Source organism: Bubalus bubalis, chromosome 3 (assembly GCF_019923935.1).
Source record: "Bubalus bubalis isolate 160015118507 breed Murrah chromosome 3, NDDB_SH_1, whole genome shotgun sequence".
Taxonomy (NCBI): domain Eukaryota; kingdom Metazoa; phylum Chordata; class Mammalia; order Artiodactyla; family Bovidae; genus Bubalus; species Bubalus bubalis.
In genome coordinates this window covers 145,725,986-145,740,692 of record NC_059159.1, presented here as the reverse complement: position 1 = coordinate 145,740,692, position 14,707 = coordinate 145,725,986, and the positions used below count along the sequence as shown (strand labels likewise).

The window sequence follows — 14,707 nt, the reverse complement described above, 5'->3', positions numbered from 1 at the left end:
ACCTTAGTAAAATAAGGCTCACAAAGCAAACAAGAATTGCCTATAACATCTTACAAAACACAAATAAAGTTTATTTATTTCTACTAAAATTACTCAAGCAAAAACTATAAGATGCATTTCATGTTTAAATTGCACTCATATTCCTGGAGGGAATAATATTTACTAACTTAATTTTCACTATGATTTTTCCTTTCATTAATACCACAACTTGCCCTTGCTGTCTTCTTTCGTGGTCAGTAGCTTCCTATTTGCTACTCAGTGGTACAGCATTAAATGACAGAACTGAATTTTCTGGTGATTCTTCAGAACAAAGAGAACCTACCAATTTACCTCATAAGCAACAGTCACCTCCTTGGGTGGAAATGAATCGAGCACTGAGAAAAGAGGAACTTCAACTTGAGGAGGATGAAGAAGAATTCAAACAAGATGAAAATAGGGAGCAAAAGAAAAAGACTTTTAGACCTGGAGACTGGGGGAGACCTATCAATGAGGGACAGAGCAGAGAAGGGAAAGTGCAGAGGCCTGAAGAGGAGGGGAGGCATGCCCATCAACACAGAAACCCAGCAAGGGAGAATGAGGAAGACGATGACGATGAGGAGGAAGACCATGAAGGTGAGGAGGAAGACAATGAAGATGAGGATGAGACCATCAGAGGAGACACGTTTAGGATGCCCCCTCGACTCCCAATCCCAGCTACCCCCAGAGGCATACCGTCTCTGCCAAGCATGTGCTCTCTGTCCTACAAAACCATCTCCTGTATCAGCGCTGACCTCACACAAATACCACCGCTAACAGCACCAGAGATAACAAGTCTGGAGCTCATAGGTAAGATGTGGATGTCTGTTTGATTCTGTGGTTACCTCTCATTGCCCTATGAATGTGATATTATAATTTCATAATATAAATGGACCCCAACAGATTAATTTCACAGTCTTCAAACATAAAAACTTTGCAGAAGAGATAGGTGTTTACTACAGAAAAGCACCATCAGGTATAATGCAAATTCCTCCAAATCAAATCATGATGCCCCATTGACTTTTTTTCTAAAATCAGCTTTATGAGGTATAAGTTATATTCAGTAAAAAATTGTTAGCGTGTTATTCTTTAAGTTTTGGCAAAAGCATACAGTCATACAGTCACACATTCAAGGTATAACATTTTCATCACCTCACCAAATTCTCTCATGTCCCTTCTTTCACCAGCCCTGATGTTTTCTGTCTCTACAGTAGCTTTTCTAGGATGTCACAGAAATGCATACAGTGTGGAGCCTTTTCAATTGGACTTCTTTCACTTACCATAAAACTTCTGAGAGCTATTCAGGTTGTTGTGTTTATCAACAACTTGCTCCTCCTCACTTCTGAGTGGCATTCCATTGTTTGGATGGACCACACGTACCAGATGAAGGACATCTGGATTATTTCCAGTTTGGGGCAATTATGCAACAGTTGCTATAAAGATCCATATATGGATGCTTGTGTGGACTTAAATTTTCTTTTTCCTTGGGCATATACCCAGGAGTGGATTGCTGAATGATACAGTAAAAGCAGGTTTACCTTTATAAGAAATGGACAGACTTCCTTAAAATGGCTGTGAGACTCCTTCCAGCAATATCACAGCGTCTTGTTGCTTTCCCCCTGATTTTAGCTACTTGGTAGGCAGGACGTGATCCAGACTGTTTGCTCATGTTCTTAAAGGGTCAAGAAGAGCTCTGAGTAGAGGACCAGCAGGACAGATATGTGTGTGAGGCTGGCTGGTGTGAAGACTGGGGCAGTGAATGAGTCTTGGCGATAAGGCCCATGCTGGGCATGGCTCTTAAGATGGAGGGCTGAGAGAATCTGAGTGGGGTTACAGATGTGTTTTGGGAGAAGTAACAGAAATAAACTACCACAGAAATAATAAATGATCATATAAATACTCAACTGACACAGCCTGACTCCTTAGTCAGGACAGCCAGTCTACAATAGGACACTTCAGGTATTATGGCCTTCCTGATGCTAGGCTTATATGATCTCCTAAGGAATTACTCTTATGCCAAGAGCTTCCTTTTTTAGCAACGCCCCCTCCTTCTGTAGCCTAACTGCTAGGTGTGCTCTGCCATTAGACAAACAAATAATCTGTGAAGGTAGAAAATCTTACGAAAGATGATGTGTGCTCAGTTACTCTATCCTGGTTTTATAAGAAAGCTACCACATGGTTTTTATAGTACTCACTATTTCTTGGGCTTCCCTATTGGCTCAGTGGTAAAGAATTGACCTTCAATGCAAGAGCCACAGGAGACGTGGGTTCGATTCCTGGGTTGGGAAGGTACCCTGGAGAAGGAAAATGGCAACCCACTCTAGTAATGTTGCCTGGAGAATTCCATGGACAGAGGAGCCTGGCAGGTTACAGTCCATGGGGTCACAAGAGTTGGACACGACTTAGCGACTAAACCACCACCATTTCTGTTAAGCTCATTCTCTGGGTATAAAATCACTGACTACTATATTTAACTAAATGTCAAACAAAACCCCATAAATTAAAGCATGCAGGAACTTCTATAGATTGAAGTCATAGAATTTTAACATTAGATCTGGTAGCAATCTGAGAAATAATCTCAAACTTCTTATTTAGAGCAAACTGATGCTTGGAGAAGGTAAGTTACTTGCCCAAGATTTCATTAAAAAATATTTCTGGTCCAGGGTCTAAGAAGTGTCAATAGGAAAATATGCAGAACTATAAAATTCAGTTTCTATAGTACCTTCCATAACACATCTTTGTTGTAAAATGCATATTGCTAACAGAATTGTCTGGCAACCCACATTCTGGCTGTTTTAAGCAGCTTCATCTAAACATGATGTACTAGAGCAAGACAGGTCCTCAGAGTGAAAATTTTGACCGTATGTAATAGTCTAGTCTCAGTCTTTTATTTTTCTCTAAATACTCATTTATTATATAACATTGCCCATGCTCTAAGGACTGTGTTTTCCTCTAGATAAAGCTCTCTTTTGCTATCTATGCATGTACATGTATATATGTATTTACAGGCACATAGGCCTAAAACATAATTGCTGTGTGTCCTAGACAATTCCATCACCTCCATTCCGGATGAAGCATTTAATGGATTACCGAATTTGGAAAGGCTTGATCTGAGCAAAAATAATATCACCTCTTCAGGCATAGGTCCAAAAGCATTCAAGGTAAATATGTACTATGATTTCTAAAAGGCCACTTGGATGGCTTTCTCATTAACTGTACTGATAATGGGTGGAGATGGAGAAGGAAAGAAAAGTACGTTCCTTTTTGTTGTTGCACTGGGTCTTTGTTGCTGCATGTAGGCTATTCTCTAGTTGCAGTGAGCAGGGGTTACTCTGTTGTGGTGTGCTGGCTTCTCTTGTTGCAGAGCTCAGGCTGTAGGCATGCGAACTTCAGCAGCTGCAGCACATGGGCTCAGCAGCTGTGGTTCAAGGGCTCTAGAACACAGGCTCAGTAGTTGTGATGCATGGGCTTAGTTGCCATGCAGCATGTGGGATCTCCCTGGACCAGGATTGAACCTATATCCCCTGTATTGGCAAGTGGATTCTTATTCACTGCACCATCAAAGAAGTCCCAGTAAAATGTTTTAAAGGAGTTTTTGTCAAAGAAAGTTTCTTCTCTGATATCCCTAAACTGTATTCAAGTTATATCTTGAATATACTTGGTTGTTTTACAAATTTCTGTTTTTTCTATGCTTTGTCCTTAACGCACCCACAGTTGCATCAATGACAAAACTAATGTTTAGAATTTATGGAAGAGTTTCTTCCCAAGTACCTGAAAACATGTTGAAATATGGTCTCTTAGTACGTGAGGTATTTCTGGGGGAAAAGGAGAGCTTATGTAGAAACTGTTAACATTTTCAGGCCAGCAAGACAAAGCTTCCTTATTTTGTGCAGTCTGCAAAATCTGGTAAAGAATACTTCAGCAGGTGGGGTTCTGCAAGAACAAAGAGGATCAGAAGAAAATTAGCTTGGGGATAGGTTGGGCAGAGAGGGAAAGAGAAAAGCATAGAGTAAACTTTGGAAAGAATCAGATTTAACTAAATTTTTTTCTAAAAGGGAGAAAAGAGAGTAACAAGGACTTTCCGAAAAACAAAGGCAGAAGAAAGGAGGAATTTGTGTGTGCAAACAATTACTCAAAATTGTGTGTGGTTAAAGAAGCCCAAGTAAAACATGTTATATGCCAGGAAGTCAAACTTTATCCCCTTGGATGGTTTTCTTCCACTCTTTGGATAAGTCACTGGCCTCTTACAAGCTTAGTTCCTGGTTCTTATTTACATTCTGGGCTGCAGATGAGAGAGTTCCAGACACTTGGTGTCCACATTCATGTGAAAGACCTGGAGTCCTGCTACATGCTAGTTGTCCTTCTGATAGAACAATAATTGGGACTTGTACATTTTCTCTATTTGATCAAAAAAGAGGACATTGTAGGAAATAACTTGTTTTTTTGTTTGTTTGTTTTTGGGATTCTCTACCTCATTTCCAAACTGCTGAAATTGACTTTCAGCATCTTTGAAATAAATCACTCTGCAACTTTGGTAGTGGGGGCTAGTCTGGCCAACAAACATGTAACTACAAATGTGGAAATACACTCTCCAGACTGTCAAAACAGTTTGGGTACCATATAGAAATAGTTTGTGATATTTGTGGCATTTAATTTTGATGAATTTCCACAATAGTTAGTGCTATTTCATGACTATTTCTGCTTAGTACAGATAGAAAACTGAGGTTTACAAACACATTGAAAGGATTCAAACTGCTATATTGTTAGTATCGATGACAGATTCAGATTACTGCATGATTTAATAAATTTTGACTCTACTGCTGAGAAGGTAAAAACTTAAGATCTAGGAAAATATGGCTGGTCCAGTGGTGATAGGAACTTTCTCCTGTCACAGTAAAATATGACTTAAAATATAAGTTACAGTAAAAATATGGATGAGTATGATACAAAATCACCAAATGTGGTTTGCTGAAAATACCAGGGAATAAATGCTATTAACAGGATCAACATCTACCTGGCAGGGAGAATTGGGGATTCGTGCCTAAGCCTGAATAAACTGAAAGTTTGTGACACTTTAGTAACTACTGCAAACTGACTATTAAATAATATATATGACTGCATTTCTGTGACAAGATAAAAAAGTAATTTTGAGATTTGCCTTTATTTAAGTTTCTAAAGAATTTAATGCGCTTAAATATGGATGGAAACAATTTGGTAACGATTCCTTCAGAACTACCATCTACATTAGAAGAACTCAAAATCAATGAGAACAAGCTGCAGGTTATCGATGAAGAAAGTTTATCAGGTACTTAACATTTGACTTTATGACATGTGTCCTTATAATCTTTATTCTATAGTTGTATGGAAATTTTATTTGCAATATTGCTAAATGAATAGCTAATAAAAATTTTTTAGTTCATGTTACCATTTAAGTTGATAAAACTTATTTTAACTATTGATTGTGAAACTTGAAAAAATGTATTTTAAACTGCCTGTTGTCTTTAAAAAGTATTCTATAAATAAACTTTCAATGATTTCAGGTTTTCATCATTTATAATACAATAACTGAACTAAAATCCATAATGTCCTAAGAGTTATGCTAACATTCCCCAAATAGCCATGTGTTCTCATCCTGTATTTGTACTGTTTTTGGTATTGGCGATAGCACCATGGTGTTAATGGTGATAATACCATGGCTTGTTTAAATGGTCTCCTTTATCACCCTTAGATGCTCAATATACCCCATCCACAATTCCATCACATCCAAACATTTTGCTATTTTAACATGTCATGGTTTGGCACATGAGAATCACATATAAAATATAAGTAAATGGGGATGTGAAGTTTTGAGGGGCTATTCTAAAATCAAAGTAAACATAAACTTTAGCACATGTACTATATACAGCAGTCACTTTGGCTTTAATAGTCTTGTTCCCCCGAGAGTTGCTCTGTCACTTCTGGCACTTGTGTGTTATCGAGGTGCATGTGCCCCACAAGGCAAGACAAATGATGTGCATGGGTATGTGGTTGCCATGTCAGCCTGGCTTTCCCATGGATGGGCCGAAGTGAAGGTGCCCCACATTTTGTTCATTTGATACAACTGGAATTCACTCTTCTTAAGACTATTTCTGGACTGAGCTGGATAACTGAGATTGTCATATTATGAACTCAAGATAAATAAGGTAGTATTACATTTGCCTTTTCAAGAATTCTAGCTAACGTTGTTGATTAGATTATATGCTTCTTTAAGACAAAGACTGTCTAATTTTTCTTTTTATCTTCCTACCAGTCTAGTGTAGCTCTTGAGGTATAGAGCTATAGTGCTTAACTTTTGTTTATTTGATCTGAACTATACTTATGATGTTAGTGTTGATCACCCAACCTTTATTCCTTTAAAATGGGGAATTTACTCCTCAAAAAAAATTCATAAGGACAAAACACTTCTGGTGATAGGAAAAAAACAATAACGAAAATTGCCAAATCTGAGGATGACAGAGTTATGGAAATACTCTATTTCCAGATGGATTTCAGGGTACACATGAAAAACATTAACAAAATTTGAAGGGCTTTTGTCATATGGAAAAGACATTAGAAAGTTCAACTTCTAGCTGCGAGGTGAAACAGACCAAAGGAACACAATTTAGGACAAGTGTACTAATGGGCTACATGTGAACTAACTACATGTGAGATAGTATTTCTAGCAGAGCTATCAAAATGGCATGCTATAAGTCCTTGTTTGGAAAGTACTCTCTCGCATTCCTATAACTGCTTCTCCACTCACATGCACCTCTCCCTCATGAAAAAGTTTCCATATTCCCAGAGGGCTAACTGTAGTCCACAGTGACCTAGCCTCCCCTGCCCATCTCCACAGTCTGAGTACCTCATATGCCTCAGCTCCTTGCAGGTGACCAGTGAGGAGGCTCTGCACTGTCATCTTGCCCAGAAAAGCCTCTGTAGGCTTTGTGTCTTGAAGACTCCTCTTCTGTTTAGCCTGTGTTCTTAGCCCCACTCCAGTGCTGGTCCTTCGGCACTGGCTTCTTAGCTGGGCTCCAGTGTTGGCACCTTTGGTACTGAGTTCTCTTTCAACTGCTGCAGCCGTTGCAGCTCCTCAGCTCCTATGAGTCCCACTGTTGTGGATGGTCAGGCTGGCTGGCAGTGAGCAAGGCAAGCCCAAAACAAAGGCCACTGCCAGGCTGTGACACTGCTTTTCTGGGTGGAAGCCCCTGGGCTGACTGTCAGTGGCCTGCAGCACTTCTCTTACCTCCCTCACGACCTTTCCAGGTTTTATATATTAATGTATAGTTCCAGGGAAGTGGGAAAGACAGCACTCCATGGAAAGTAATACATGCAAAAGTGTAAAAAATAATCTGGATGCTATGGGAAAAACATTCAGTTTCATAAATCTTAGATGCAGGCTATGATAAGGAGTGAAGAACAAAAGATGATGTGAAAAGATGAGAAAGAACCACACAACGGAGAGCTATACACGCTATGCCAAGGTTCTAGGAGGCTATCCAGGATCCACTGGGAGACCTGCATACCCACTCTAGAGAAAAGGAAGGTCTGAAAAGAGAAGGTGGGGCTTCCCTGGCAGGTCATTGGTAAAGAATCTGCCTGCCAATGTAGGGGACATGGGTTTGATCCTCGGGTTGGGAAGATCCCCTTGAGAAGGAAATGGCAATCTAGTATTCTTGCTTGGGAAATCCTATGGACAGAGGAGCCTGGTGGGCTACAGTCTGTGGAGTCGCAAAAGAGTTGGACATGACTTAGTGACTAAACAACACCATCAAAAGGGAAGGTGAAGCTAGAAGGGGGCAGAGCAGAAGAAAACAGGACATGCTAAAAAATGTTCCTGTCTTCATTAATGATGACAACAAACCAAAATCCATGATCATGGTGTCATTTCTAGCAATGATGGTGTGTGGCTATCCACTCAGAACAACTGTAAATTAATGCATAAGATCATGAATTTGCATTATTGTGTTTCTCTCTCTTGTGAGGTCATGTAATAACCACTAGTCTACTTCTATCATCTATTTTTCTCTGAAAAAAATTCTCCATTCCAAAACCTCAGCTATGTTCTAGATAAATATGCTTTAGTTGTGGAATTGGTTATATAAAGAAATAGAACCATGTATCATAATTTAATAATTGGCCTCCATACTTCCTTTCTGCCCTTCAGTTGATATTAAATACCAGCAGATTAGTATTTTGTCATGCTGTTCCCTGTCCAGAGGCTTCTCGCTGCCCCGAAGGAAAGTCACACCTTATTTTCTGGTGCATGAAGGCCCTGCCCAGCCTACCTCTGTCTTCTCCACAACCTTCATCCTCTCTTACAGATGGGCCACTCTAGGGCTGATCTCCTTCCTACTCCTGAGTACAACCATGTGGGTTCATACCTCCATGTGTTCACCTGGCTGCCTCACCCTCCCATTTCTACCTATGTCTTTCTATCTTGAGAGTCTAGCCCCACTCACACCTCTGTACCCCTCAAGTCTACACTGCCATCTTCTCCTTGTCATGTTCTAGAACCTATGAGGTACTTGTGATGGCAGTGTCTTTTGTTTCACTTTAGACTATGTCTTACTTCTCTGCATGCCTAAGAGTAGGATCTAAGTTGCACAGAGCATATCAGTGCAATATCCATGACTCGAATTGAATATGAAAACATCCGCTATTCTGAAAATTTTGGCCACTGAACAAACTCCAAAGTTACACCCTGAGTGTCTGACTCAGATGCCTCTGGGTACCATCACTGCTAAGCTGTCCGTTCTCCTCTAAGTTTCCAATTGATTTGCTCATACCACTCCAGAGACCTGAAGAAACAATTTAGGAAGAAACTTGTTTGTATAAAGGCCTTTCTTGGTAGCTCAATCTGAATGTGTGGAATTTTTAGTCATTCTTTCAAAATGTCCATCTGGCTTCACTCTGCCAGGAAGTGAACACTGCAATGGGAATTTACTGCTGTAATTCCCTTGTTCAAAGACTGAGGGTTTACCAGGCAAGAGTGCTCCTTCTGTGTCCTGAAAAAAGGAACCACCCATTACATTACACTCCCTGTACCTCCCTGGTTATGCCACCATTTCATACCTATCTGTCTTTGCAAATACTTCATTGCCACCTCTGGGTGGTGTCCTGCTCCCCCACCTCCTTCTTCTGACTTCTGTTCATTATACAAACACTCCTTTCCATACTGTACATTCTTAACTCCCTTTCTCAAAGATTAATTGACCATTAACGTGTGGGTTTATTTCTGGGCTCTCTATTCTGTTCCATTGGTCTCCGGGTCTGTTTTTGTGGTAGTACCACACTGTTTCAATTACTGTAGCCTGAAAACAGGGAGTGTGATCTATCCAGCTTTGTTCTTCTTTCTCGATTGTTTTCGCTATTTGGGATCTTCTGCACTTCCATACAAATATTACACTTACATGTTCTAGTTTTGTGAAAAATGCCATTGGTATTTTGATAGGGATTGCACTGCATCTGTACACTGTCTTTTTAGGCAGTATAGTAATTTTAACAGTATTAACTCTTCTAGTTTATGCACATGGCATATCTTTCCGTTTGTGTTGCCTTCAATCATTTTTTTCATCAGTGTCTCATAGTTTTCTGAGTACAGGTCTTTTACCTCCTTGTTTACATTTATTCCTAAGTTTTTATTCTTTTTGATGCAATTGGAAATGGGTCTGTCTTCTTAATACTTCTATTTCTGATAGTTTATTGTCAGTGTATAGAAGCTCGACAGATTTCTGTATATTAATTTTGTATCCTGAAACTTTACTGAATTCATGTACTAGTTGTAATAGTTTTTTGGAGGCAGTCTTTACAATTTTCTATATATATAGTATCATGTTGTCTACAGTGACAATTTTACTTCTTTCTTCCCAACTTGGATTCCTTTCTTTGCCTTGTCTGATTGCTATGGCTGGGACTTCCAGCATTATGTTGAATAAAAGCAGTAAGATTGGGCATCCTTGTCTTATTCCTGATTTTAGAGGATATGCTTTGAAGCTTTTCACTTTTGAGTACGATATTGGCTGTAGGTTTGTCATATATGTTGAGGGATGTTCCCTTTGTACCCACTTTGTTGAGTCTTTACATAAATGGATATTGAATTTTGTCAAAAGCTTTTTTTGCCTTTATTGAGGTGATCATATGACTTTTATTTGTCAATTTGTTAATGTGGTGTATCACACTGATTTATTTGTGGATATTAAGCCATTCTAGCATCCCTGAAACAAGTCCCACTTGATTACAGTTTATGATCCTTTTCATGTATTATTGAATTTGGTTTCCCAGTATTTTGTTAAAGTTATTTTGCATGTATGTTTTTCAGTGATATTTGCCTATAATTTTCTTTCTTTCTGTGGTGTTTTTTGGCTTTTGTATGAGGGTTACAAACTTTCATCATACAACACATCAGTGATTTCTCTACAGGCCTGTCTCTCCTGGACCATGCAGTCAGCACTGAGTCCTGGCTGAACTGAACATTTGTTGTGCAAATGTGAAGAGTACTTGGGAAAAGGCTCTATGGGGGGATTCAAAGAAAGAAGCTATAACATTAGTCGTTCAAATAAAGTGAACATCTCACATGAAATTTTGAAAGCCTATAGAAGTTGCATGTTTCTAAATCACAATATCACAATTTTTTTTTTTATAGACTTAAATCAATTGGTCACTTTAGAATTGGAAGGAAACAATCTCAGTGAAACCAATGTCAATTCCTTGGCTTTCAAACCTTTGAAGAGCCTATCCTACCTGCGTCTGGGAAGAAATAAATTTAGAATTATACCACAGGGTCTTCCTGCTTCTATTGAGGTACCAATATTTTCTTTATAATGTTTTATACTTTAAATATAGCACACAATGACAAAACAAACAATATATTTTAAAAGATTATCATGATGCATATTAAACTGAGTCGTTCTGGTGCTATAAATAAAATTTATTATAATTTGAGCACTGTTTTCAAACAAATAAAATTATGAATCAGAATTATTACTACTAGTAGAGAATCTTGGTAAAGTGAAAATTGGTCTTACTGACAGCTCTTGGGGAGAGAATAGGGAAGATGAACTGAAAGTTCAAACAGAAAGTACAACTTGCAAAAAGCACCTTGATTTGCAAAGTAGTTTAAACTATCTCAAACTGGAAATGTGATGTTCATCTCAGTCTGTTCCACTCAGAGGCCCACCTAGGCTAGCAGTGACCCTGTAAGGATGGACAAGATTTGCAGAGAAGGCTGCTGAGCAGTCCACCCCTCACTCCCTTCTCACAGCTTACTAGTTTTGACTAGCACTGTCCTGTGTCCGTCCCCTCTGGATAGACTTCCTGCGGCCCAAGTGTGTGGTCTCCCTTGCTACAACACAGGACACACTTTACTATGGGGGTACTCTGGTGGGGCCTTCCCTGCTAAGTGTACACCCTGACATTCCGCATTAAGAACTGAGGTTTAGCAGATCCAGGTGACCCTTAGGTTACTTCCTCTGAGCTCTATTTCTGTCCCATAAACAATCAGCCAGCAGGATGAAGCTTCATATGGCTGTGAACCCAGTGAGCCAAAAGAGGGCCATCAGTCTCAGTCTGATACTGCTGCTACACAGCCATCATGCTTCCCCTTCCTCCTATTTGTAGATTAAGACAGGCATTTAGAATTTACCAAAACTGTAAAAATTGAGGTTGCACTCATAACCTAGCTTTACCTCAGAATTACTTGGATTCTAAACAAATACAGATTTTGGGGCTTATACCAGACATGCTAAATCAGGTTCTTTGGAGAATGGGGTCAACAATTTATTGGCTTTTTTTTTTTTTTAATAAAATTTTAAATAGATAATGCATGCACACAGTAAAACACACACACACAACACTTGAATAGTACAAAAGAGCAGTGTGTCTCCATTCTATGTCTGACACTCCCATCCCTGGTTTCTCTTTCCAAAGACCCTCTTACTAGCTTCTTGGGAGCTGTTGTCCATGCATGTACATACACTCTGAACCCTTTCAACGCACCACTTCACATGTGCAGTTTCAATGTATAAATGAGCGTGCTCTGTTAATTTAAGTTGGAATTTATACTTTAAAAAGCTGACAAGTGATTCTAACCTACAATCAAGTTTAGGAGCCACTAATATAGTTCACCCCTAAATAGGTATGAAGCAGAACACTAAAATTTACTTTACACAGTTCCAACAATACCAAAATTAAATGACAAAGAGGGGGAAATTACGACAATAGGAATTACTCCAACTATATATACACAAATCATACTTCTGAATTCCAATAAGATTTCTGAGTGACAAATTCCTTGTAAAGTCAAATGAATTTAACTTGAAGGCAGCTAGCTACTGACAACTTACTAATAGTTCTAACTTCACCCTGATGTTAAATGAAGGCTCTTAATGAACTTTTAATTAAAGAAATTATAATACAAACAAACCTTAAAAATGTGAGCCTAAAAAAATTACAGACAGCATGGACTGGCAGGAAACAGGATGACTCTAAGCTGGGGCCAGCCAGCATTCCCTCATGTATCAGCTGTTTAAGTTTGCAAACACCTTGCCATCTCTCCAGGCCTGAGTTTTTTCACTACTAGATGGGGATAATTTCTACCTATTTTTTAGTTTCTAGGTCTTTGAAGCCCAAATGAAATAATTTATGTGAATAAGTTTTATAAATTAGAAAGCTTTATACAATTATCATGATATGCTATATCATATCATTTTATGGTTAAAAATAATTAAATTCATTTAATTCCATAACCATGACAGACAGTACACTTTATTTTGCTAGCTAGAAAATCTGACAATGTAAAAAATTAACTCATTTGGAAGAGCTGCAAGACTCTTTCATTAACTAACACTAATGACAACAGTTTATAACATGATTTTAATTCTGTGAAACTGAATATTTTAATTCTGTGAAATTGAATATATTTATCATATCAAGTAATATGAAGAAAAATAAGTCTTTTCTTTTAATTATAGGAATTATACCTAGAAAATAACCAAATTGAAGAAATAACTGAAATTTCTTTTAATCATACCAGAAAGATCAATGTCATTGGATTACGTTCTAATAAAATTGAAGAAAATAGAATTGCTCCTTTAGCCTGGATAAATCAAGAGTAAGTACATGCTACAATTTGATGTTCATAGATGAATTCTTTTCCTTTGCCATTACTAAACAGGGTATGAAAATGAGTGAGTGAGGAAGATGACAGCATTCTTAGTGAACCTCCCCCTACCAAAAACTTGGTTATTTTCAGAGTTCAAATTGTTCATGATATAACTGATGTTAGGATAGCTATGGTCACTGCTGCTGTGGATAACCTACAATGTACAGGTGCCAAGCCCAAGCAGCATGACCTAAGGTCTGATCACTGTGCTGGTCTGTTGACCTCACAGGCAGTCATGAACTTTAAGTTTGATAATCCTCTACCTGCAGAGAGGATTATAGTCTTTGTAGCTGAAGATGGAGAAGCTCTATATAGTCATCAAAAACAAGACCTGGAGCTGACTATGGCTCAGATCATCAGTTCCTTATTGCAAAATTCAGGCTTACATTGAAGAAAGTAGGGAAAACCACTAGGCCATTTGGGTATGACCTAAATTAAATCCTTTATGATTATAAGTGGAGGTGACAAATAGATTCAAGGGACTAGATCTGATAGACAGAGTACTTGAGGAACTATGGACAGAGATTTGTAACACTGCACAGGAGATGTTGACCAAAACCATTCCCCCAAAAAGAAATGCAAGAAGGCAAAGTAGTTGTCTGAAAAGGACTTTCAAATGGCTGAGAAGAGAAGCAAAAGGCAAAGGAGAAAAGGACAGATATACCCAATTGAATCCAGAGTCCCAGAGAATAGAAAGGAGAGATAGGAAAGCCTTCTGAAGTGAACAATGCAAAAAAATAGAGGAAAACAACAGAATGGGAAAGCAAAAAAATAGAGGAAAACAACAGAATGGGAAAGACTAGAGATCTCTTCAAGAAAACTGGAGATACCAAGGGAACATTTGAAGCAAAGATGGGCACAATAGCCTTTTTGTCCGACATCTTAGCGAGGCTGCAGTGGTTGTAGCTGCTCTCCAGGCTTCGTTATGCCACCCAAGGATGACAAGAAGAAGAAAGATGCTGGAAAGTCAGCCAAGAAAGACAAAGATCCAGTGAACAAATCTGGGGGTAAGGCCAAAAAGAAGTGGTCCACAGGCAAAGTTCAGGACAAACTCAATAACCTAGTCTTGTTTGACAAAGCAACATATGACAAACTCTGTAAAGAAGTTCCCAACTATAAGCTTATAACTCCAGCTGTCGTCTCTGAGAGACTGAAGATTCGTGGTTCCCTGGCCAGAGCAGCCCTTCAGGAACTCCTTAGTAAAGGACTTATTAAACTGGTTTCAAAGCACAGAGCTCAAGTGATTTACACCAGAAACACCAAGGGTGGAGATGCCCCAGCTGCTGGTGAAGATGCATGAACAGGTCCCACCAGCTGTACATTTTGAAAAATAAAACTTTATTAAATCAAAAAAAAAAAAAAAAAAAGATGGGCACAATAAATGACAGAAACAGCAAGGACCTAACAGAAGCAGAAGATATTAGAAGAGATGTCAAGAATATATAGAACTGTACAAAAAAGGTCTTAATGATTCAAATAACCATGATGGTGTGGTGACTCACATGATATTAAGTG

At 38.7% G+C, this 14,707-nt stretch overlaps 3 protein-coding genes across 7 annotated transcripts in view; 2 read left to right on the top strand and 1 right to left on the bottom strand.

Moving 5' to 3' along the window:
- The window catches only part of LOC102398396 (centromere protein P), a 236,723-nt gene that overhangs the window by 55,885 nt on the left and 166,131 nt on the right, over positions 1 to 14,707 (bottom strand). The gene's annotated exons all lie outside the window — the stretch shown is intronic.
- The window catches only part of ECM2 (extracellular matrix protein 2), a 41,374-nt gene that overhangs the window by 16,251 nt on the left and 10,416 nt on the right, over positions 1 to 14,707 (top strand). The window contains exons 4-8 of one of the 3 annotated variants that reach the window (XM_025282060.2): positions 307 to 825; positions 3,061 to 3,176; positions 5,185 to 5,320; positions 10,676 to 10,833; positions 13,002 to 13,141. In XM_025282060.2, the coding sequence (XP_025137845.1) occupies positions 307 to 825; positions 3,061 to 3,176; positions 5,185 to 5,320; positions 10,676 to 10,833; positions 13,002 to 13,141 (1,069 nt within the window). Of the gene's footprint in view, positions 1 to 237; positions 826 to 3,060; positions 3,177 to 5,184; positions 5,321 to 10,675; positions 10,834 to 13,001; positions 13,142 to 14,707 lie in introns of all 3 variants that reach the window. The other 2 variants (XM_025282059.2, XM_025282058.2) reach the window with 2 other exon arrangements.
- LOC102396195 (40S ribosomal protein S25-like) lies at positions 14,103 to 14,539 on the top strand. Its single transcript, XM_044940287.1, has one exon. The coding sequence runs from the start codon at positions 14,118 to 14,120 to the stop codon at positions 14,490 to 14,492; it is 375 nt and encodes a 124-aa protein (XP_044796222.1). The 5' UTR covers positions 14,103 to 14,117; the 3' UTR covers positions 14,493 to 14,539.